Genomic DNA, 23,049 nt, shown 5'->3' on the forward strand with positions numbered 1-23,049 from the left:
CTGTCACCTCCTGTGCCCATCATCAGATCAACTCGATGATACCATTACATTGCATTGCCACCCAACTTACATTATGTATGTTAAGCTTCAGCTCACTCGAATTATGGGAAGTGGCAATTTAGTTTACTAGATTTGACCCGAACATACCTACATAGTACATACAAACATTGTTTTTTTTCATTAAAAGTTTCTAAAGTCGAAAGGGAAACTATAGTACCTATTAGTACTGCGGGAAACATGGATCTTAGGCCAGTAATTGTTGACGTTGCACAATTATGCGGTTCGCCATTACTAGATTACTGCTGATTATCCATGTCTCATTCTCACGGTGTGATGATATGTGGTTTCTGAGATTACTTGTTCGCATAAAATTTCGTACCGGTAGACATGTTAGTCTAGAGCAATTTACGGCTTCTGATAAGGTAAATTTATGAGTCCTGATGATGAAAATAATTAGCAAGTAAACAACAATCTTCATTGACCATCTATTGACCTTATGTATGTGCAATGTGTGTGCTCTGTAGTGCTTATGAAAATGGTATTGCGGAGATTAGGTAGTAAACTAAATTATTGTCGACCCCACACAGTTATGGTCCGTTTTCTCACCGATTTGTGTTAACAGTAATCAGTCACTTAAGTGCTTATTAATATGTTTGCCAATAAACACTAATCAAGACTCTTACGTGTTAACTGACAATTCGTATTGTAAATTTGGACATTGGACGTGTTCGGGAACTTATGATTTTTCCCACATCAAGGGAAATCAACACGATACGTCAAACATCGTTTGTCGAATAGGGGTCCAAGGCCAAGCACATGATTGGCGCGACAATATCTCGCCGCGAGATAGACTACCCGTCGTTTTCTAACTGTATTAAGAGGGACGGGTAGTCTATCTCGCGGCGAGATACTGTCACGCCAATCATGTGCTAGCCCGGCTGGTCCCCTCATTAGAGCAAAGACCAATATTTACTTCTACATTATTGTCTGGCCCGGTCACACGCAATCCCTCTTGTACACACAGACGGCAAACACCACTAATGCCGCTAATTCCTACTGATATCGTAATTCTAACAACCACAGGTAACTAGCAACTTAAACCTTATTACGAATACATACGGTACATCTATGGTCAAACGTTGTTGGTACACATAAGTAATGAAGTGTAACTTCTGTTGTAAACGGGCTAGGTTTGTAAATATTTGTAAATTTGTGCTTGTAATCCGGAATAAAGTACTAACTAGTTCTGAATAAATACAAAAATGAGGCTTACGCAAGTGAAAAAATCCGTATTTTTGGTTAAGTTAGTCAAATAAACAGCCAGATATTCTAAGTAATCTAAGTAAATGATAAATTTAGCATTAAGTGTACTTACATACAACATAATCAGTTTGATTTTGAAATATTTTTAATTATACTGCATTTCCAAATTTTTTGGCCGTTATGACCATAGTGTACACGAAATACCTATAATAGGTATACTTAAACCTATTACAAAATTTATAATATGTATAATAATGCCTGGCTCTCTTAATGACATAATAATAAAAACAAAAACAAAATGAGATCAAAACCATAACAATTTTTTTTATCTGCGGCGATATCATAGTCGCATTTTTATCACTCGTCATGTCATGCGTCACTTTCTCACTTACATACTTGTTAGTGACAAACGTGATGACAGATAATAAATGCCGAGCATCTTAGTCCTACTGCATAAATATTACTATTCAGAAATGAACTCTGCCTATCCTAAAGTAATTGGAGCTTGATATCCATGCTTCACTGTTCTGTGAAATCGCCGAAAAGCGCTTTCTAAAATTCACACGGCCTAACCAATCTGTGCTCATTTTAAAATTAGCAATGTATTAGTAAAGGGGGGGGGGGGCGATTTTTTAATTTCGGACGCTCGATTTCGTGTGGCTCCCTTCAATATATCTCCACTACTAGGCATTTTAATTCAAGTATAGTTAGACAAGTTAAAAGACATGTGATCAATTTCAAGTTGGAACTATGTTGCTTCATCATCATCATCATCATCATCATCAGGCTATATTAGTCCACTGCTGGACATAGCCCTCCCCTAAAGAGCGCCATAGCGCCCTGTCTTCAGCTTGCCGCATCCAGCATCTGCCTGCAGTCTTTCGCAGATCGTCATCCCACCTGGCCGGAGGGCGTCCTACACTACGTTTGCCGAGTCGCGGTCTCCACTCAAGAACACGTTTCCCCCAGCGGTTGTCGGTTCTTCGTGCGATATGGCCAGCCCACTGCCACTTCAGCTTGCTAATTCTTTGAGCTATGTCGATAACTTTGGTTCTCTGTCGAAAGTATTCGTTACGAATCTTATCCTTCAGAGAAACTCCGAGCATAGCTCTCTCCATAGCTCGCTGAGCGACTTTGAACTGGTGGACCAACCCTACCGTGAGTGTCCATGTCTCGGCTCCGTAGGTCATGACGGGTAGGACGCACTGATTGAAAACTTTTGTTTTCAAGCATTGCGGTATGGATGACGAGAAGACTCGGCGTAGTTTCCCAAACGCTGCCCAGCCCAGCTGGATCCTCCTCTTGGCCTCCTTTTCGAAATTGTTTTTACCTAACTGTAGAATCTGCCCGAGGTAAGTATATTCCGAAACGATTTCGAGAAGGTGGCCATTTACGACTATCGGTATTGGATCAATGTGGCCATTGATCATGACTTTAGTTTTATCCAAATTCATGCCAAGACCGATGCGTCGCGAGGCCGCAGCTAGGCTGTCCAGCATCCGGTTCAGCTCCTCTAGCGACTCTGCCACTATGACTATGTCATCTGCGAATCGTAGGTGTGAGATGTAGTCGCCGTTTATGTTAATGCCCTTACCTTTCCAGTCCAGCGTCTTAAACATATCTTCCAACGCGCTTGTGAACAGTTTCGGGGATATAACATCCCCCTGTCTCACCCCTCTGCGCAATTGGATAGGTTTAGACTGCTGACCCTGTACTTGGACACTCATGGCTTCGTAGAGACATCTCAACACCTCGATATAACGATAGTCTATTTGGCATCGCTGTAAGGATTCCAGAACAGCCCAGGTCTCGACAGAGTCAAAGGCCTTCTCATAGTCCACAAAGGCTAGACACAGGGGCTGATTATATTCTTCGCACTTTTGTATAATCTGCCTCACTGTGTGAATGTGGTCTATGGTGCCATATCCTCCGCGAAACCCTGCCTGCTCTGGCGGCTGGAACTCGTCGAGTCTCCTGGCGAGACGGTTCGTGACCACTCGTGAGAACAGCTTATAGACGTGACTCAGGAGCGAGATGGGTCTGTAATTTTTAAGGAGGGTTTTGTCCCCCTTCTTAAAAAAGAGCACCACCAAACTCCCGCTCCACGCCTTTGGAGTTCTCCCACGCTGTTGCTTCATGGCGCCAGTGAAATCTGGGTTGTTGGCGTTCGCTTGTTTACATATTGTGATTGGTGTAAGTGATTTCTAATAGAGTCAGTCCATGAAAAGTCTGCAGCGGATTTGATAGCCCACGCAGTGCATGTGTCATTTTAAACGTCAAGCTTCTATGAAATTATGACGTATAAATAACACTTACACTGCATGGACTATCAAATCCTCTGCAGACTTTTATCGGTGCGACTATAATAGAATTGAAAACGAGTGGTCAATACCATTAGATTCCCAATTTCTATCGCTTGTATTTCAAAAATATCATTTCACCGTTTTCCACAGATTTTCGATTGACGAAATCGAGCGCGCGAAATCAAAAAATCGGCTCCCTGGTTTGCAAATGCTCTCAAATTTGACAGTAATTTATTGACTGAGATTATAAGTTCATAATTATTTATCGATATGCTACAGAGCTACAGAGTCAACTTAAGGTTATTAAATGAGTATTTAATAACAGACTTGTTGTTCCTTTGTTTTGTATTTATATGGTAACATATTATGGTATATTTTGATGTACTTGCGTAAGTATGTATGTTAATATTCTTTTAAATTAGCGTTGCGTTTTTATATTAAATTTTGTTAGTAGTAGTAGCAGTTGCACCGCCCACAATCTCTCTGCTTTGCCTTAAGGTTGACTGGTAGAGAATGCTTTTGGCATTAAGTCCGCCTTTTGTACGATAAGTTTTCTTTTGTGCAATAAAGTTTAAATAAATAAATAAAATAAATAAATAACATTTTTTTTAAACGTACTTATGAAGTAAGTACATATAGTCATCATCATCAAAGTATCAGCGTCTAGAGGGTCTGCTACAATAAAGGAAAATCAAAATCGCTTTTGCTATGCTTTGCGTTAATTTTGCAGATCACCCGTGACAAGCATTTGAGTAATGCTGCTAAACTGTATTTTACCCGTCATGGCTTGTTTGCTTACCTGTTCTTATCATGACCTTGAGATGCATCACGGCGTATAATTACTGTTCATAATTATAAAGTAAATCACCCGTCATTTCACTGCCCTAATAGGCAGTGTTCATCGGATGACACTGTAATATTTTTGTCTTCGCTCTGATGATTCCGTGCAAGTCTTTACATAAATGTTTTAACTCGACTAATACTTAATGTTTCAATTTATGTATGTGATTAAAAACTTCTTTTTTATCATTTTGCCTTACTTATATATGTAATAATGTATCTATTGTTTCCCATAAAGTTTAAGGGAAATAACTTAGTGGTAAGTTATGCCTTGAAAGTAATTATTGATTATTAATTTTGAGTTTTTAACATTAAAAACTAGGTATGTCTAATTCATTGTTTGTCCGCATTTTCGTTAGTCATAATTTGGTTTTTTAGGCACTTTTCAGGATTGCCATAAAACAAGCCTATTAACTTAACCTATCTTATATATAGTATAATCTTACGAAAATCCTGAAAAGTTAACGGTTTCAGAATTGCTTTAGGATAGGCAGAATTACATTATGACTTGCAATAATTATGTTAAACAAAGGGATCCGATATGCAATATTAGGGCCCCCCCACATCTAGCGTCTTTCGAGCGTCGGCGTCTGTCGGCGTCTGGTCAGCGCTATGTAAAATGACGTCGCTGCGCAGTTGCGTCGACGCTGCGTCAACGTTGCGTCGAGCAGTGGCCATAGAATTGTAGACGCCGACGCTCGAAAGGCGCCAGATGTGGCGGGCCCTTAGGCATCCGAGCGGCTTCCGCGAAAACCGAAATGCACAAATTGCGGGGATCTTTCTCTTTTATTCCAACGAAGGCGTAATTAGAGTGACAGAGAAAAATCTCCGCACTTTGCGAACTTCGATTTTCGCGGTTATAGCCCCGATCATGATGGATTATGTACAAACACGTTTCTTTACGATAGGAGCATGTACTTAACAGCAACACTCCTGACTGTACAATCGCCATCAGATATATCGGAGCGGCCAAGGTGTTCACAATATCTGAACACGCGCTCTAACTCCCTGACAATAGAGGCGTGTTCAGATATTTGTGAGCACCTTGGCCGCTCCGATATATCTGATGATGACTGTACATCGGTGGATCTTATGGTTTTTTGTAATAAGGTTAACGAACTGTCAGTTAACAGTGTGGGCGATGGTACTCGTAAATTCTGCACTCAAAGCGTATCTAATAGTTTAACAAGAAGAGATAGGTATGTAATATTTTTGCTAAGCTAGGTTTTAAAGATATTTGCCATTTTTTAAATAACCCCGCTTTCGAAGTTACCCCAATGTGCCATAATTATGACTAAGGTTGGCACTGTATTACCTCCCTAGGAATGTTAAAGTGTACTATCACGTCATTCGACTTTCACGGAGTTAAGCTGATGAAAACATTTGTTTTTTCTAACCTGACTCATAAGACAAATATTTTGTGCAAAGGTTAAAAACAGAACAAAGGACGACGAATTATTTTTTACCTTATAAATTAAAATTATGTCATAATCATTAATGTAATCAAACATCTGCCTTTACCTTATTTTTATCCATTTAACTTGATTTAAGTTTCGTTAAGAAGTAAATATAAATGAAATCGAAGTGTCAGCATAAAAGCTTTATCTGTTAATGATGATATTACATTGCAAAATTTATAAATCATTAATTTACATACAATATATATCAGTGGTACAACTAAACGAAATTAATAACTAGCTTAAATATAAAATAGGCCCCTGAGGCATTGTACCAAGGATGCTGGCGGCATTGTAAAATAAATAAAATAAAATATATTTAGGTATAAAATCCTGGGACCTTCGCCAGGGCATCTCCAATTTAAATCCACCATATGACAGAGGTTATAAACAACGTTTTATTACCTATAAACTCCCAAATTAGGAGTTATGTGTATTTAACAAACGAAAATAGATTTAGTGACCGATTACTTGCCACGGAGAAAGTGAAATTGTGAGCTGCTGGGTGTTTAAATGAATGATGGGGGGCAGAGTTCATGAATGAGTTATATAGGTAGGTATGTATTGCTATTGATCCCCTATCTTGCATCAACAGTTTGAAATTAGAAGTTATTGCCTGAGAATATGGTAGAAAATTTAATGTAATTATCAATGGCTGTTATGGCCTTTTATAAGTGTAGTTATACGTAGCCATATATCAATATTTATTTGGTTAGTGGTGTTTTATATTATTCTAGTAAAAGTTTCTTTCTATTTGATTGATGAATGTGATACGCGTCTTAACCTGTCATGTGTGTAATTGGTCAAAAATCTTCGGCTGTCACAGAGCAGCAAAAAAATCATTCTAGAAAAAAAACACAAAAATATACCTACCAAAATTACCAATTCAGTTAGGACTATTATCATTTCTCATATGAGAGAGACAAGAGGTTAAAGATCGGGTGACGGGTACGTTTATAAAATAAAATGTAACTGTATTCCGACTATTCCGTATAACATCAGTGTAACTTGAACATCTTTTATACATTACCACATCTGCTATATAGGTATGCAAATTGAGATGATTAAATCTTTGAAATACTCGTATTTAGCCTTTCAAAGATACAGTATGTGCGGAAAGAGAAGAGTCGTGAATTGTATTGGGTCCCATACATTCCACGACTCTTCTTTTTCCGTACAGATTATAGTATTTACACAAGTGTCAACGTCATCTGGCGGAATTGGTAACGCATTGGACCGGCAATCCAAGGATGTGGGTTCGAGTCCCGCGTTGGTCAGAGTTGATTGAAAAGGTAAAAAATAAACATTAACGTTGGGCCTTCTTACCAGTAACTTATCTCTGTATATAAATTTAGTGAATCCTTGAAGAAATATCAGCTATTGTTAGTATATCTTTAGACATTTACGACAAGGCGTTGCAACACTTGCAACTGCAATCTCGCACGTGACATCTGGCGTTATTATCACATCACACGTGCATTATTTCAACAAATTGGCCAACAGGTGCTGACTTATCAAATATGAAATCATATTTGAAATTAAAACAGATATTTGGATTTTTTGGATATTTTTCTAATAGGGTATCTGACTACTAGTCAAATCAGTTACTTTTTGCAAACTGTCAAAACAATTTGCAAAAAACAATTTGCAATTTGCAATTTTGCTACTGAGTCTGGCCAGCGAATCATGTCACAAGCTATTTTTAAAAATTCTTTATATGGCAACTTTTTTCCTATCAAATAAACTGTCAGTTTCAAGCTGTCATTTAATTTCATAGTAATTTTATTGCCAGGTGCGGTTTTTATTGAAATTCCCGCTTTTTTTGTGCCACGATTCGTTGGCCAGACTCTATGGAATTTATTGTATGAAACACTAGCATGTGACGTCACAATCAAATTACCTACTTTTTATAGTTTAATACGGGTTTTAAAATATAAATGGTGTCTAAAAATAACGGCTGTCTACGTTTCTCTATTAATCTTCTGGTGCTTTATTTCATGCATGGTGTAAAATAATTTATTTCAAATACAGTCAATACCCTATTCTGCAAACACATCGGTCTTAAACCGTTTACCTTAGAACAGCAATTGTATAATACTATTTGTGGTCTTTGCGGTACAGTTGCCATCAGATATAATGGAGCGGCCAAGGTGCTCACAAATATCTGAACACGCCTCTATTGTCAAGGCGTTAGAGTGCGTGTTCAGATATTGTGAACACCTTGGCCGCTCCGATATATCTGATGGCGACTGTACCTATTACATACTTATTCTTATTTACTTTGCGGTGCCTATTAGGTACTTCTTATTTACCTTAGTAGGTGTCATTGACAGCTTTTTTAGGCTGACTAGACCTTGTAAATTATTTTTATCCATAATTCATTCAAAATAACGAAATGCAGGAGCGGTATTCTGTTTATGAAATTATATTAACTAGTTTTTTTCCATTTTGAACTGCACTAACATGGATAGCGTCGAAGCGGTATCATGGTCCTATTTTATCACCTGTCATGCCATGCGTCACTTTCGCACTTACATATTTGTTAGAACGTGACAGGCATCGTGACAAATGATAAAGAGCCGACCATCTTAGCCCTACAGGGTAGAAATTAAAAGAATTCTTTTTTTAATTTTCAGACAGAAGGTGGTCGACTCGATAGAGATCCCGATCCTCACAAGATGCTGTTTTTGTTTTCCACTACGGAAAGGACTGATTGCCTTCGCATATGGAAACCTAGTAAGTCTTTATCAATATTATCCAATACAATACAAATACTCTTTACTTATTAAAACAATATAAAAGAAAACAGAAACACAAGCGGTGGTAGCATGGTTCCATTTTTATCGCTTGTCACTATGCGCATCACTTTTGCACTTACTTACCTACTTGTTAGAACAGGCATGATGACATTGGTGACTGGCGATAAAACTGCGAGTTTAGGCTGTTATCATTGTTTATGCGCAACACTTCAGTTCCATATGATTGATGGTTTATTTTTTTATGCATGCTTCACGTAAAGATGACTCACGCTAGACTCGGACCAAAAAAAGTCTGCAGCGGATTTGACAGCCCACGCAGTGCAAGTGTCATTTATAGGTAAGTACGTCATAATTTCATAGAAGTTTGACGTTTAAAATAACACTTTCACTGCGTGGGCTATCAAATACGCTGCAGACTATTCTTGGTGTGACTCTAGAACTAGGAACGGTCCAGGTCCACGCCGGGGCGTCCGAGATTTCGTTTTCTGTAATAAACACGTGATCACGAGATGATTTATACAGATAACGAAGTGAAAAAAAAAGAAGTGTCCGAAGCCTCGGCCTGGAGTTCTCAAACCTACATGTTAAGTATAGGCTATCATACTGTCACACAATTTGTAATTACTTATTTGTTTCTTTCGGTTTATAATCTATTTGATTTTCTAGCTTGTTTTGATAATCATGCCGTGTTTCAAATAGGTATCTATTTTATTTATTTATTGATACCAGGAATTCCAACAGCTATGAATGATACATTAGACTTTTTAGAGCATCTACGTAACGATCTACGTAAGTATTTATTTATTAATCAGTGATTAATAATCGCAAACTAGCTTTAATCAAGTCTATTAGTATAGTTGTAAACAACATCGAGATCATTCTATAGCGGGTAACACCCGAATTACAAGAATGCTACCGGAAACATAATAATTGTAAAACAGGCCAAGTTCTTTGATAAAAAATGATCGCAAAAAGGATGTTAAGTCCATATCGCTGTGAAAATGACGGATGCTTTATCACAGAGTGATAAACATAGGCAATGTCACTGACCTTACCTATAAGTATGTTGTGAACTGTATAGACGGTACAGTGGAACCTCAATAACTCGAACCTCGTTAGCTACAAATTAAATGCCACTTCCTTTCCTTCAAAGCCCAATACCTCCAAAACTCGAAATGTTTAACCTCATTAACACGAAATTTCTCCGTTATCCAGTACCATTTCTCCTCTATAACTAATTGTTTTATTTGATTGTTTTATCAGTTTATCACCTCTATATCTCGAAGGTAGGTATTTACCTACTAAGAAAATTTCTGTAACTCGAAAAATAGCAATTAGACTGCACTTTACGTGCTTTACCTTTTACTTAATGGGAATTTATCTCTCTCATTCGAATTTTTATGCGTTTTACAGAGTTACAGATTGTAACTTAAGCCTTTTTCAGACGAACAATAACCTATACGACCCTCCCTAAGTCTACGCCCTCTATAACACGAAACCTCGTTATCACGAACTTTTTGGCGTTTCCCCCTCGAGATCCGTGTTATCGAGGTTCCACTGTATAAGTAAGTACTTAAACAACTTTTACTTGGCATCGGAAAGTGATGAAACCGCGAGCGTGGCGCAAACCTTACGTTGCTTAACTTATTAACTTAAGGGACTTTGCACACATCCGATAAATTCTTAGTAAAGTATGTTATTTAAAACACGAGGCTTCATTAGCTATAATTATTGCAAGTTATGCAGTTTCTAGTAGTTAAATGGATATTTTGTTTTAATTGACATGTGTAGGATTAATAACAAATCAATAATTAAGTAATACATTATTAGCAGACTAAGATACCCTCCCTACGTTATCTTTCGGGTAAAAATACAGTTTTCTTTTTTATAATTTGTGCTTCAACTTGTCACAAATCCCATTTTTAACTTAATTAAGTTGATAATTAATAAATAATTCTTGTAGCAAAGCAATACATTTGCTGACAAGGAATAATATGCATGTACGGAAATTGTATATATGTATTACAAAATATATACTTACCCAACAATGACCGGTTATAGGTACTCGTTATGATACTTACTTACTTCGCTGGCTCAGCTACCCGAAGTGGATCTTGACCTCCGACACTAGATTGTGCCATTCGTTCCTTTCCTGTGCGATCTGATGCCATTCAGCCGCTTGCATGCCACACAGGTCTTTCTGGACCTCGTCGATCCATCTGTACCTAGGCCTTCCGACCGGACGTCTCCCAGTTGGTGGCCCCAGATAAGCTCTTTTGGCCGCACGATCCTATCCCATCCTCTCCACATTAGTGATCCAAAAGACTCGAGCCTTTGGAGTTATTTTTTTAGGGCTCGCCTCATCTCTTGACGCCTAAAAGGCTAAAAGCCTATTTAGCTCTTTAGCTCTTTAGCCCCCGAGCCTAGTTCTATTTAAGAGCCTAGAATCTTGGGGCTAATAACCTTATTAAGTCCCTAAAAAAAGCCTATTTAGCTCTTTAGCCCCCGACCGGCTGGCCGGGCTTAATAAGGTTATTAGCCCCAAGAGTCTAGGATCTTAAATAGAACTAGGCTCGCGGGCTAAAGCGCTAAATAGGCTTTTAGCCTTTTAGGCGTCAAGAGATGAGGCGAGCCCTAAAAAAAGAGCTAAAAGGCTCGAGTCCTTTGGATCACTACTCCACATGGCCGAGCCAGCGAAGTCGAGCATCTCGTATACTCGTTATGATGCCAACAAATTAGTAAAAGGCACCTATAAAACACATCAAATATATAGCTTTTAACCGACAAAGAGCAACCGGCCACCCGTATTTCTAGCGAGGACCTATTGAATCACACAAATTATACAAAAAAGAAACTCGTTATGATGCATCCTATTTCGAACATCTTAGACTGATCTGTGCAACCTTAGATACAAAACAGGCAATATAAACTAAACCTGTTTGCTCGACTCAAATGTATTAATTAATGAATTATTTCTTATGCTGTAAAGTCTAAATATAACTATACAGATGTAGTACATAATTATTTTCCATCGTATTTTCACGGAAACGTACGAACGTGTCTTGCTTTGCTATTTCAGGCAGTCGCGGTATAAAAAGTGCTAAGGTTGACTGAAGAAGCGTGACAAATACGAACGTTTCCGAAAAAATACGACGCAAAACAATTATGCACAACATCTGTAATCTAAAGTCTATGAATAGCTTTCTACGTTATCAAATAGACTCTTCATTGTTAAATTATGCTTAAAAATTGCAGATCGAATGCACAACAAATAAATGTAGTTTCTTGACTCAAGAATCTTGAGTAAAATGAAATGAAATGAAATGAAATGAAAATCTTTATTTCAGGCAACTAGTGGCCCATACATAAATACCTTAAAACTAGCATACATATTATAAAAATATATTTTAAAACTAAACACTACAAATCACATTATGGCTGCGATGCATTACGCAACCCCACAGTGTCAGGGAGCCGGCCGCGGAACCGCCGAAACTTGACACCCTTCGGCCAAAACTCCTCCTTGGTGGTAAAGGATGACTCACTTTAGACCGGGCCGTGTCCGGGCCGGAGCTTCCAGCGCATCGTTTTCTATGAAAAAAATCACGTGATCACCTGTCATGTCATAGAAAAGTAAGCTCCGGAAGCTCCGGTTCAGACACGGCCCGGTCTAACGCGAATCATCCTTAAATATGTCTTTAGATTGCACCTGTCTCATGTCTTACCTTCTCGTTTCCAGATCCTGACACTAGTAGTGACCGGTTTCCTGTCATTCTACATCTCTTACCTAAGGAATGAGGGCATCACGGACCCGTCGGAGTTTCCCCGTCTCATAGCAGACACTACAGCGCTGGTGATGGAAACCGTCATGACTGTGGCGTTCATAGTTGCGTTACATAAGGTACGTATTACTGTCTTCTTCGTTTCCCTACCCTTATTCTTCTTCATATTAGGGGCTATGTAAGGCTCACGAGTGCGCATTAGGCAAGGGCACTCTGTCAGGATGTGCAAGGGCGTCTCCTCTGCCTCCATACCTACAGAGTCTGCACCGCCCCATGTCACGTTTCCCCATAGTGTGCATGTGCTTATTTAGGCCGCAATGCCCAATTAACACCCTTACCAAGTTGCGCAGTTGGTTCCTAGACAGCGATAAGCTTTCCTGCCCTTATCCCACGTTATGTGGGGTTGGCATAACATGTTTTTCTCTTCCATTCTCTTTTGTTTTTCGTTACCTCAGCACTAACTCCTTTCTTTCTCATATCCTCTTTCGCACAATCCATCCATTGTTTCAGACACGTCTATTGTCACTTTAAGCATTTTTACTTTTTTAAGACAAGACAAGACAAGACAAGACAAATTATTTATTTGTAAACATAGGTAACAAAAAGTATTTGAGAACGCTATGTTTCGCCGACAGGCATATAAATTCGAAATTAGGTATACACATACCAAATAAATTACATTATTACAAGGAAATATACTTAACTAAAGAAATTAATCAATTATACAATAACTTTTTAATCATAATTGCGCGTATTAAAAATTCATAATTATTTATTAAAATCTATTCATATTTTTATGTCAATAAGTCATGCATATATTCACTAATTACTTACAAGCTAATTTAAAGTGTCACCAAGAAACTCTGGCAACGAATAATAGCACTTAGAAATTAATAAATTATTCAAGTCATTTTTAAACAAGTGCAATGGTTTCATTCTTAGAGCTATAAGATCACAACGACAGATCATGGTATCCACAAAATCTACTACTTTGGGTTAATTGAGATGAAATGAAAATCTCACAACTGTGCACTGTGGAAGACGAAGAAAGCTGATTGATTGAATGTACATTTTAAATATGGTACAGATGTAGTACATAATTATTTACTATAGTTTTTTTACGGAAACGTACGAACGTGTCGTGCTATTTCAGTCAGTCTCGGTACAAAAAGTACTGAGGTTGACTGAAGTAGCATGACAAATACGAAGGCGTCCGAGAAAATACGATAGTAAACAATTATGCACTACTTTTGTACCTATACAATGCCTGACTTATTGACTGTGTTTTATTCCCTAGCCTTAATTAATAAAGCATTTATAATAAACTAGGTATGTTAAAGACAAAAGACAATGACCGGAACTTGCAATGCGGCCTTGAATGGACCCATTCTTAGGAACAATTGTGGTCTCAAATTTTCAAATTATCCGTTATAAACTAGCGTACCTATTTCCTGATGGACAACCTGTTCTTGTCCTCATGTTATCTTGCTTTTTTACTTTAGGTACTCATAGCTTCCTTTATAGTATAATAATAACTAGCGACCCGCCCCGGCTTCGCACGGGTTTCACAAAACCTTAACAAATTATGCACTTAAACCTTCCTCCAAAAAGTAAGGTTATACATACTTTTTGAGTTTATTGCTAACATACATAGTCATCATCATCATCATCATCTCAGCCATAAGACGTCCACTGCTGAACATAGGCCTCCCCCTTGGACCTCCATTCGTACCGGAAGCGACCCGCATCCAGCGTCTTCCGGCGGCCTTAACAAGGTCGTCCGTCCATCTTGTGGGTGGACGTCCTACGCTGCGCTTGCTAGTATATATAGTACATAGTAGTATATAGTACATACATAGTATACCTACACAAAATTTTGTTTGGAAAGGATTTTGTTTTATAAGGTGTAGTGATTTTGTTTCCATTCATAATTTCCTTGTGTCAAGGCTATCAAGGCGTTAAATAAAGCGCGTATCTTCCACGCTCAGCTGCCAAGTGTAATGTTATCCAATTGTTGTTAGATCAAGTTACTGAAATAAATACGATTTGTATTATGTACCTAATGGTGTTGTTTGAATACCTTGAGCTTATATGCCTTTCGCGAAGATCATATGATGTCATTATCTTAAGTTCTAATTCAATGAGAAATTGCATAGCAAAATTGGCGAGTAAATTTTTGGATTCGTGGCCCTTTAATAAAATGAAAATATTTTTTTGTCAGGCCACTGATAAAATTGGCCCATAGGATAGAGACCTTAAAACTAAGAGGATGATTCATGCAGAACGGTCTGGATCTGGACCGACGCGTCTCTCCCGTCATAAAAAACAAAGAATCCAGGAGACCGTTCTAGTCTGAGTCACTCTTAAAGGAATGCGATGCGAATGAAAAACTCAATCAAACGGTTATAAGAGAGACGTGAAAGTAATGGATATGATCCGTTCAGATTAATTTTACTCCATGTTTCAATATAACAAAAGTATCTGTTTTGGATCCAAAGAGAATCTTGGCCTCTGAAACGACAGCGTGCCACCTGTCCCGATCCTGCGCAACTTCCTGCCAGTTACTGACGCGAAGCTGAAGCAGATCCGCCGCCACACTGTCTTCCCAGCGATACCTGGGCCGACCCACCGGACGGCTACCAGTCGGTCGTCTCAAGAACGCCCTCTTGACAGCCCTATCCTCTCCCATTCCGACTAGGTGACCGAACCAGCGTCTGTGGGCTTTCGTTTCCTTCGTTGTGTTTTAATATGTTCTCTATATTTTTCAGAAACACGTGGTGCTGATGAAGGTGTACCTGTACTTCGAGATCGTGTTCTCCATCATCGGCTTCGCGTACAGCCTCGCGTTCATGACCAAGGAGACGGCCAGCGAGCTGTTCCTCATACTCTTCCAGCTCAGTAAGTATCTTCTTACTGTTATCACGGTGTTATGTGAAGATAACGGAAGAGGTATTACGAAGAGGGAAAGAGAAGAGGATGATATTGAACACGAACAACAACAGACGGGGAAGAATGATTGGACATTTGTTACGGCACGACAACTTTTTTTAAACTATCATAGAAGGCAAGATAAAAGGAAAGAGAGGTAGGGGCAGACATACAGACCATCCGATATTAAGACAACGCCGTAAATGTGCGAAAATTGCGATGAAAAGCGCTCACATTTTCCTGCTGTTAAAAGTGGACATCTGTCAGACATTATGTTCCGTTCAACTCGGAATATGAAAAATACTTCATAATTTTTTTACTTATATTTACTTGAATTAGGGAATTATCATAAATCTAAACCTAAATTAGCCTGAGGCATTGTTAACAGGAAAAAAATAAATAAATAATGTATACATACTTCTTATTTGCCCATCCTGTAGCTTATAGGCCTAATTTTATGTCTAACATCACTTTTTTTTTTATTTTCCAGTGCTCCAGATCTACCTAGTAATCCTAATTTGGAGCTCAATCGTCAAGATGGAGCGAGACGGCACCGTCAAATACACGAGAGAAAGAGACCCCGTCTAACCTGCGTCGGTCTTGGCTTTCGACATGCTATATCTCTCTCCTTCCCTGTGATATAGAAAAGGACGCTAAGCACTAAGATTTCATACTTGTTTGACCGACTATAAATAAGGAATTATTTTGATTTCGATTGCTGCGTCTTTTTATTATTATAAGGAAGGAAAGGGATGAAATGATAATACTTTTAGTAAGTCCAGCCAAGTTTAGTGTTAAGTTAATAATGTTATTATTGAGCATTTGATTACCACTTCCTGTGAAATTATGAATAATAATAGGTATATTACGAAAGATTACGAAAGAAAATAATAAAAAGATGAAAGTTGGCATACAATCAAACATTATAAAATAAATAAAACTATATCAAATACTTAATTGAAAAAATATATAAAATTTAAGAAAATAAAATGGATGGAATGTATATTTTTAATTAATGTTTCACAGGTAATTTTAAAATAATGTGATGATGGGGTTCTTAAATGTGCCTTTTCTGTACAACAAGTAAATGTGTATATTTTGACGAAGCTGTCAAACTGTTAAATAAATGTTGTACTTATATTAAAATTTTATGGAATATTTAATGTTTAAACTTGAAGTGTTTAAACATGTAGAGTTTATAATAAATAAATTAAAAAAGTGCCTTAATATTAAAATAAACTAGGTATACGTTTAAGGACCTACCTACGCCTACATTAAGGGGTCATCCATTAATTACGTCACACGTTTAGGGGGAGGGAGGGGGTCAAGAAAATGTGACATATTGTGACATGGGGGAGGGGGAGACACAAACTTTGTGACGTCACTTTAACTTCATCAGTAACCGAAAATTTATTTAAATTATTTAGTTCGCTGTACATTTAAATAACAAGTTTTTAAAACGAAAATAGTTTTTAATCCTTTTTTTTTTTTTTGACAGTTAATTAAAAATCATTTATTTACAAACAATATATATACAGTAGCACAACTAAACGAAATTAATAACTAGCTTAAATCTAAAATAAATTTTCTTTCCTAATCAGTTTTGGGTTATAAAATTACTAATATTTACATCGTCAAAAATATTTTGATACAATATTAATAATACTTAGGTACTTACTTAATTCGATTTGGCGATTTCGTAGAAAAAATGTGACGTCACACTAGGGGGGAGGGGTTTGCCAAATGTGACCAAGTGTGACAAGGAGGGGGGAGGGGTCAAAAAACCTAGAAATTCGTGTGACGTAATTAATGGATGACCCCTAAATAGCTAAGATCGACTGAGAAAATTGATCTAGTACAGGGCGTTCAGACACAGATTTCAATTAAAAAAAAAATGATTAAAAAAACATAATTATCTATCCTTAAACTATTTTAATAAAAAAAAAGATAAGCAGATTAAATTCTTCGATAATCATATTTTTGAAATATCGATCTTCGCTGTGTACGTAATTCTCCAACCTTTTTCCGCGTCCGAAATTAGTGCTGAGTGACACCCTGTATACATTTAGGTAGGTACCTTCCTATTCGATATAGATAGATCTTAGAAAACTGATCTGGATATATTATGAATTATTACGTAAATATTTACAGAAAATCAAGATGCCTAAATTTTATATGAAGTAAACTTGTTTTATTATAAGTAGGTAGATATTATATAGATATTAAAATGTACATTTTGTATAAAGATGGATATTTTTGATACCTACAAAAAATATGTATTTATCAACGTTTATGTTTTGAACAAAATATAAAAAATGTTTCATAAATTTAAGATAAAGACAGTATAATATTATGTTTATCTTAAGTGTATAAGTTTTATGCCAAAAAAGATGTTAATATCACAATAAAACAATCAAGATATAATATTTTTTTTATTTAAAATCACATTTATCTCAAATATATAAATATAAACCTTATAACCTTTTTTTTAATATTACTAAGAAAATCATTTACTTATTTACAAACAAGATATAACCTTTCATATCACAATAAACATGTGTTTAAGAGCCCGCATAGACGGACTGCAACTGAACTGTAACTTGTATGGGAACTGCACGCCGACGTTGCAGTTGGCGTGCCGTTCCCATGCAAATTGCAGTCGGGTTGCAGTTCGTCTGTATCGGCTCTAAATCTGGCGAATGTGCTGAAAGCGCGGGATTCGCAATTATTATTGCTAAACTTGCATCGATTGTTCCACTAATTAAAACTAAATTATATAAATAAACGTAATACCTATTATAAACGTTTATATGACGCAGAAACCGCAAACTATAGCCGGCATAAAGATATTGAAACTGTTATTTCGGTTACATGTTATGTTATTAATACGTTATAATAACATTGTTATCGATAAATGGTCAAATGCCGCAATAGCGGTCAACATATCATAGAGAGCTTAAGATACGTGTGTCAGGTGTATACAATATAAAGCAGTGTTTGTAACTGTACATAATTAAGCATTAAAACACTCGTGTGATGTTTTTATGAAACTCTCTTCCAACTCGTTTTATAAACCCACACTCGTACTTTAAGGCCCATCATTATGTAACAGTTAGCAGTCACATAATAGTTATTTACAGTACATCTGTACAGTACATCATCATTTACGTCGAAAATTTAGAGCCATGTGTACTGTAAAAAGTATGATACACGTGCGAATAGGTAATTTGCACTCGTATCGTAAATTATTATAACATTATACATGGCAGTTGATAATGTAACCGCACCACGACTTCCTGCCGGATTCGAACTTAAGATACGTCAATTAATAGATCAGCCGGCGTATTATGGATAGCTTTATCCATCTTTATCCACGTGATAAAACAACTGTCACTTTTTAACACCATGGGATAGAAAGTGACGGACACCGTTTTATCACGCTGTCACGTATAGTTCGTTTTTTTTAGCATTAGTAAGAACTCCACAGAAGCAAGCGTGCAGTTTTTATCAGGCTCTTTAATTGTTAATAATTATTGAATTATCTAATGTAGCATGGTCAATACATATAATTTACTTCAAATTATTACCGCTAAAAGTGCCGGATTTGGAACCACAAGCTTACTTCTGCGAAGTTCTTTCTAATGCTAAAAAAACGGACTATAGACCTGGAAACGATATGGATTAGATGTGTCAGTGTCAAAAGTGACGTATTTGTTTGAAGAAACGTCACATTTGACACTGACATATCTAATCCATATCGTTTCTAGATCTATTAGTTGACGGATCTTAAAGTTAGAATCGGGCCGTTCCGTCTTATGCATACTCATGCCAAATGTCTTTGTTGATGAGACTCTTCAGTCTTTCGTCTCGCTCTTCCTCCAGCTGCTTGTAGTAGCTGGATACTAGCATCAGCATGTAGCAATGGACGACTGGAAAATAAAGAAATGGTTGTAATACATAACAAACCTTTACATAACAGATATACGTATAGAGAGAGACCTTTATACAAGGTATACGGATAATACGGATATCACAAAGAAGTACAATAATATAGAGATGACACGGGGGAGGGGCCAAACGACCGAACGAGATCCACTTATGGAAATTTCAGTAGGAGTAGCAGAGAAAGCGGTATTATTGCTTGTCTTTGTCACAGTCTCACTTTTTGTTTGTGCCCCACCAAAAATGTAGTATGGTTTATGGTGGGCAACAAATAACCCGACCGAATTACGTAGATTGTTTTTGGTATGTTGTCAGGAATGTTAAAACGTGTTTTTAATATTGTCGCTTTGCGTATGTTTTTCCCTCACGGAGGCACGCGTATAGCTCATCTATGTAATACTAGGTCTATGGGATATCAGGATGCCTCACGTTAGAACGGCCCGGGTCAGAGGCCGAGGCCGAGGCATCCGATTGATCCGATCATCTTTTTAGTACCATAATTATTGCATTGTCATTCAATTTACATTATGGTATAATTAAGTTTCAGCTCAATCGAGTAATGGGAAGTGAGTCTAATTTAGCTTGCAAGATTTGACCAGAACATACTCGTACAGTCGCCACCATATATATAGGAGCGGCCAAGGTGTTCACAATATCTGAACACGCACTCTAATGCCCTGACAATAGAGGTGTATTCAGATGATTGTGAGCACCTTGGCCGCTCCGATGAGGCTGTGGTGTCGAAGAAGTTGTTGACCATGAAGATCCGTCTGATCTAGTAACACTGGCATTCCTGAATCGGTGCAAAAAGTCGCCGTGTTAGCACACGCCGACTTTTGCCCTGAGTAAGGTTTGGTTGAAACTGAATGAAAAACATACACAAGCTAATGAGCTCGATGACGTAGACCGTGAGGCTGTTGTCGAAGAAGTTATTCACCATGAAGAAGATGAAGAGCAGCATGTAGCACATCACTGGTATCATGGTTCGTGATGGGACAGTTAAACAATGTATTTTACCGTCTGATCCAATAACACTGGCATTCCTGAATCGCTGCAAAAAGTCGCCGTGTGCTATTGCCCTTATGAGTAAGGTTTGGTTGAAACTGAATGAAAAACTTACACAAGCTAATGAGTTCGATGACGTAGACCGTGAGGCTGTTGTCGGAGAAGTTGTTCACCATGAAGAAGATGAAGAGCAGCATGTAGCACATCACCTGGATGGAGGTCCAGATCACCCACGGCCGCATGAGGCGGGCGTCTTCCTGCAGACACAAAAGTTTTGTAAGTTGGTAGGGTATAGTATTTAGGCGGGTGCCACGACGTAAGCCACCTGGGGCTGCCGAGGGACGTCATGGTAGAATGTTTGCAATACCAGGATCCCCAACGGCATATTGTGGGAAACGCAGGTGTGGGTTTAGTAGGTAGGCTCCTCCCCTCGCCGGGAGGTGAGTCCCACCATAGAGGCTCCATAAAACCGGTCAAGAGCACGTCGGGCTATGCTCAGTTGCTCAACAGTGTAGGGTTGCGTAGTAACCGTTCTCTCACAATAGGCTGAACGGGGGTACGTATATGCAAAAGGGAGTACCTTCGCAGTAAAAAAGCAAAATCTTTGTGTTTGGATACGTAGGATTATAAGCCTCAAAAACCCTGATTTAGATTCTCACCCTCAGCGCTCCAATCAGCATGACGGTAGACAGGAACAGCGTGATAGCATGCACGATGGCGACGGTCACCACCAGGCCGGTGGCCATTGATGATGATGAGCTGTTGATGGTCTCGTGCCACCCGCCGAGGATGGCCAGGCATTGTGCTAGGGCCAACACTGAGTAGAGCTGGAACGGAGTAAATTATACGGACGTAGTTTAGGGTAAAGGATCCAATCCACAAAAATCTGTTAGTAAAATTTGAACTTTCCGTGAAACGGAAAAGTCATTCATTTAAAATATTTAAATGACAAATTTCAGAGGATGGATCTTTTTCGCTAAACTGCGTCCAATTACTAAATCACGTCAAAAGTTGTTATAGATGGCGATGAGATACATCTTAAATTAAAAACAAGAACAAGAATTTGATACTATTCGTAGGATTGACATGCAAAGCCTATGCTGGCGGCAACGAACGGCCCTTCCGGATTGATATATTTGATTTTCTACCATAAAAACAAATCAAAATTGATAATTAAGACGCCGGGCTGGCTGTATCATTAATAATGATAAAGTAAAATATGAAATGCATAAATCTAATTACAAAAAAGAGGTACCAAAGATACATATATAAACAAGGTGTATTCAATACATAGAGAAAGTTAAAAAAAATCATTAAATCTCAAAACGCCTGCAATTAATTATTAGCAATATAATTTACCGAACAAATTTATCAGGTAAAATTAATAGGCGCATTAATCTATGCGAATACTTGCAAAAACTACTTTAAATTTAGATTTAAAGATAATTATTATTTGTTTGTCCTTTCCGGATCTCGGGACCATGGGGTCCCGGACTTTTGGGAGGCGTGCGTGGGGCCGAAGCCAACAGTGCAGAGGCCCTTTAAGACAATTTAATCTAAAAGCAAGGGATACACGTGGCGGATACCATCCCCGAGCGCACAATAATAATTATTATTATTACGTATTAAATTAAACAAATCTTCAAGTACCTAATGGAAAATAACAAGATATAATCATAATGTTAATAACTGAACATTCAATCTATAGAAACTAATGAATAAATATTAAACTTACTATGACGATGAGCGCTGAAAAGATGCTCCCAATCTTGAGCGAAAAGCAGCCGAAGCTGGTTTGCCTCGGGATGTTTTCCATCGAAAACGGGAACTCTGCAATCCGAAACTGTTTACAATTTCACATTCTTCAATAACTGGCATGCAATGCAATGTCAACGTTTCTTTATCGTTGCATGAAAGATTAGACGTGTTTTAATTAACTGTTTTGCATTAATGTTGCCATTGAAGCAATATAAACAGCGATTACTGATTAATTAATGTTAATTAATGTTATTAGCGAACAGTTCTGTTGCCCCGCTTAGTGCGAAAAAGAATAATAATATATCTTTGCACTGGTAACACTTTTAAAAAGTCTTTGACACTTGATGACATACACAATTCATGTTTTCCTGAAAGTGGGACGTCAAGTTTCAAGATTTCGGATTATCATTTCATAATAAATAATGTTTCAGGTAAATTTTGTATGAATCATCAGAATTGCGCGTTGTACTTTCCACGCAATCAAAGTAAACATGTGACGAGTTTTTAAAGGTAAACACAGATACATGTAAAACATAATAAGACAATTAAAAATGCTACGTTTGCATCTATATATTATTGATTGATATTGAATATGTTCAAACAACACAGTGATATGTTAAAACTGAGCTACTATCATATCACCAGTTTATCTTTGTCGTAAGATACATTCTCCCTAGAGATCAATAAAATAAGAGTGTTATAAACATATGTTACTTACGTTTGTACATTGTGGCACTTGTACTATTCTTAGAGGATTATTTTTAGTTTACTTCGCGACGATGCGCGCGCGGCGGCACGTTCAACCGAATGCTGAAGTATAATCACGTCGATATGCTATCAATCGATATAAGGGATTATTACTGATAACAGATATACGAAATTTGGTTATAGATTAGAGGTATAAAGGTGATTAGTATTTTTTTGTGTAGTGCGAAATCAGAATTGTGTCCGGTAGGTGACAGTTTTTAATGTTCTGATAAAGCTAAGACACTTACATGTTTGTACTCATGAT

At 37.7% G+C, this 23,049-nt stretch overlaps 2 protein-coding genes across 2 annotated transcripts in view; one reads left to right on the forward strand and one right to left on the reverse strand.

The window, feature by feature from the left end:
- LOC134671496 (uncharacterized) overlaps positions 1-17,756 on the forward strand; it is a 38,826-nt gene extending 21,070 nt beyond the window's left edge. Inside the window, exons 2-5 of the mRNA XM_063529363.1 lie at positions 8,500-8,599; positions 12,362-12,523; positions 15,173-15,302; positions 15,823-17,756. Of these exons, the coding sequence (XP_063385433.1) occupies positions 8,500-8,599; positions 12,362-12,523; positions 15,173-15,302; positions 15,823-15,920 (490 nt within the window). The 3' untranslated portion in view covers positions 15,921-17,756. The remainder of the gene's footprint in view (positions 1-8,499; positions 8,600-12,361; positions 12,524-15,172; positions 15,303-15,822) is intronic.
- Positions 16,110-22,835, reverse strand: LOC134671495 (uncharacterized). Its single transcript, XM_063529362.1, has 5 exons — positions 22,756-22,835; positions 22,015-22,109; positions 20,939-21,106; positions 20,395-20,536; positions 16,110-19,261 (listed from the first exon to the last, which is right to left on the reverse strand). Exons 1-5 carry the CDS (start codon positions 22,763-22,765, stop codon positions 19,146-19,148), a joined length of 531 nt encoding a protein of 176 aa, XP_063385432.1. The 5' UTR covers positions 22,766-22,835; the 3' UTR covers positions 16,110-19,145.
- Between the last annotated feature and the right edge of the window lie 214 nt (positions 22,836-23,049).

This window comes from Cydia fagiglandana, chromosome 15, assembly GCF_963556715.1.
Source record: "Cydia fagiglandana chromosome 15, ilCydFagi1.1, whole genome shotgun sequence".
Classification (NCBI taxonomy): Eukaryota; Metazoa; Arthropoda; class Insecta; order Lepidoptera; family Tortricidae; genus Cydia; species Cydia fagiglandana.

Excerpts from the sequence above, each read along its gene's own strand:
- LOC134671495 (XM_063529362.1), bottom strand. Across the intron at positions 21,107-22,014 it reads TTTCAGCGCTCATCGTCATA|CTCTACTCAGTGTTGGCCCT; the intron begins GTAAGTTTAATA and ends ACTCCGTTCCAG. Across the intron at positions 20,537-20,938 it reads TGCTGATTGGAGCGCTGAGG|GAAGACGCCCGCCTCATGCG; the intron begins GTGAGAATCTAA and ends TTGTGTCTGCAG.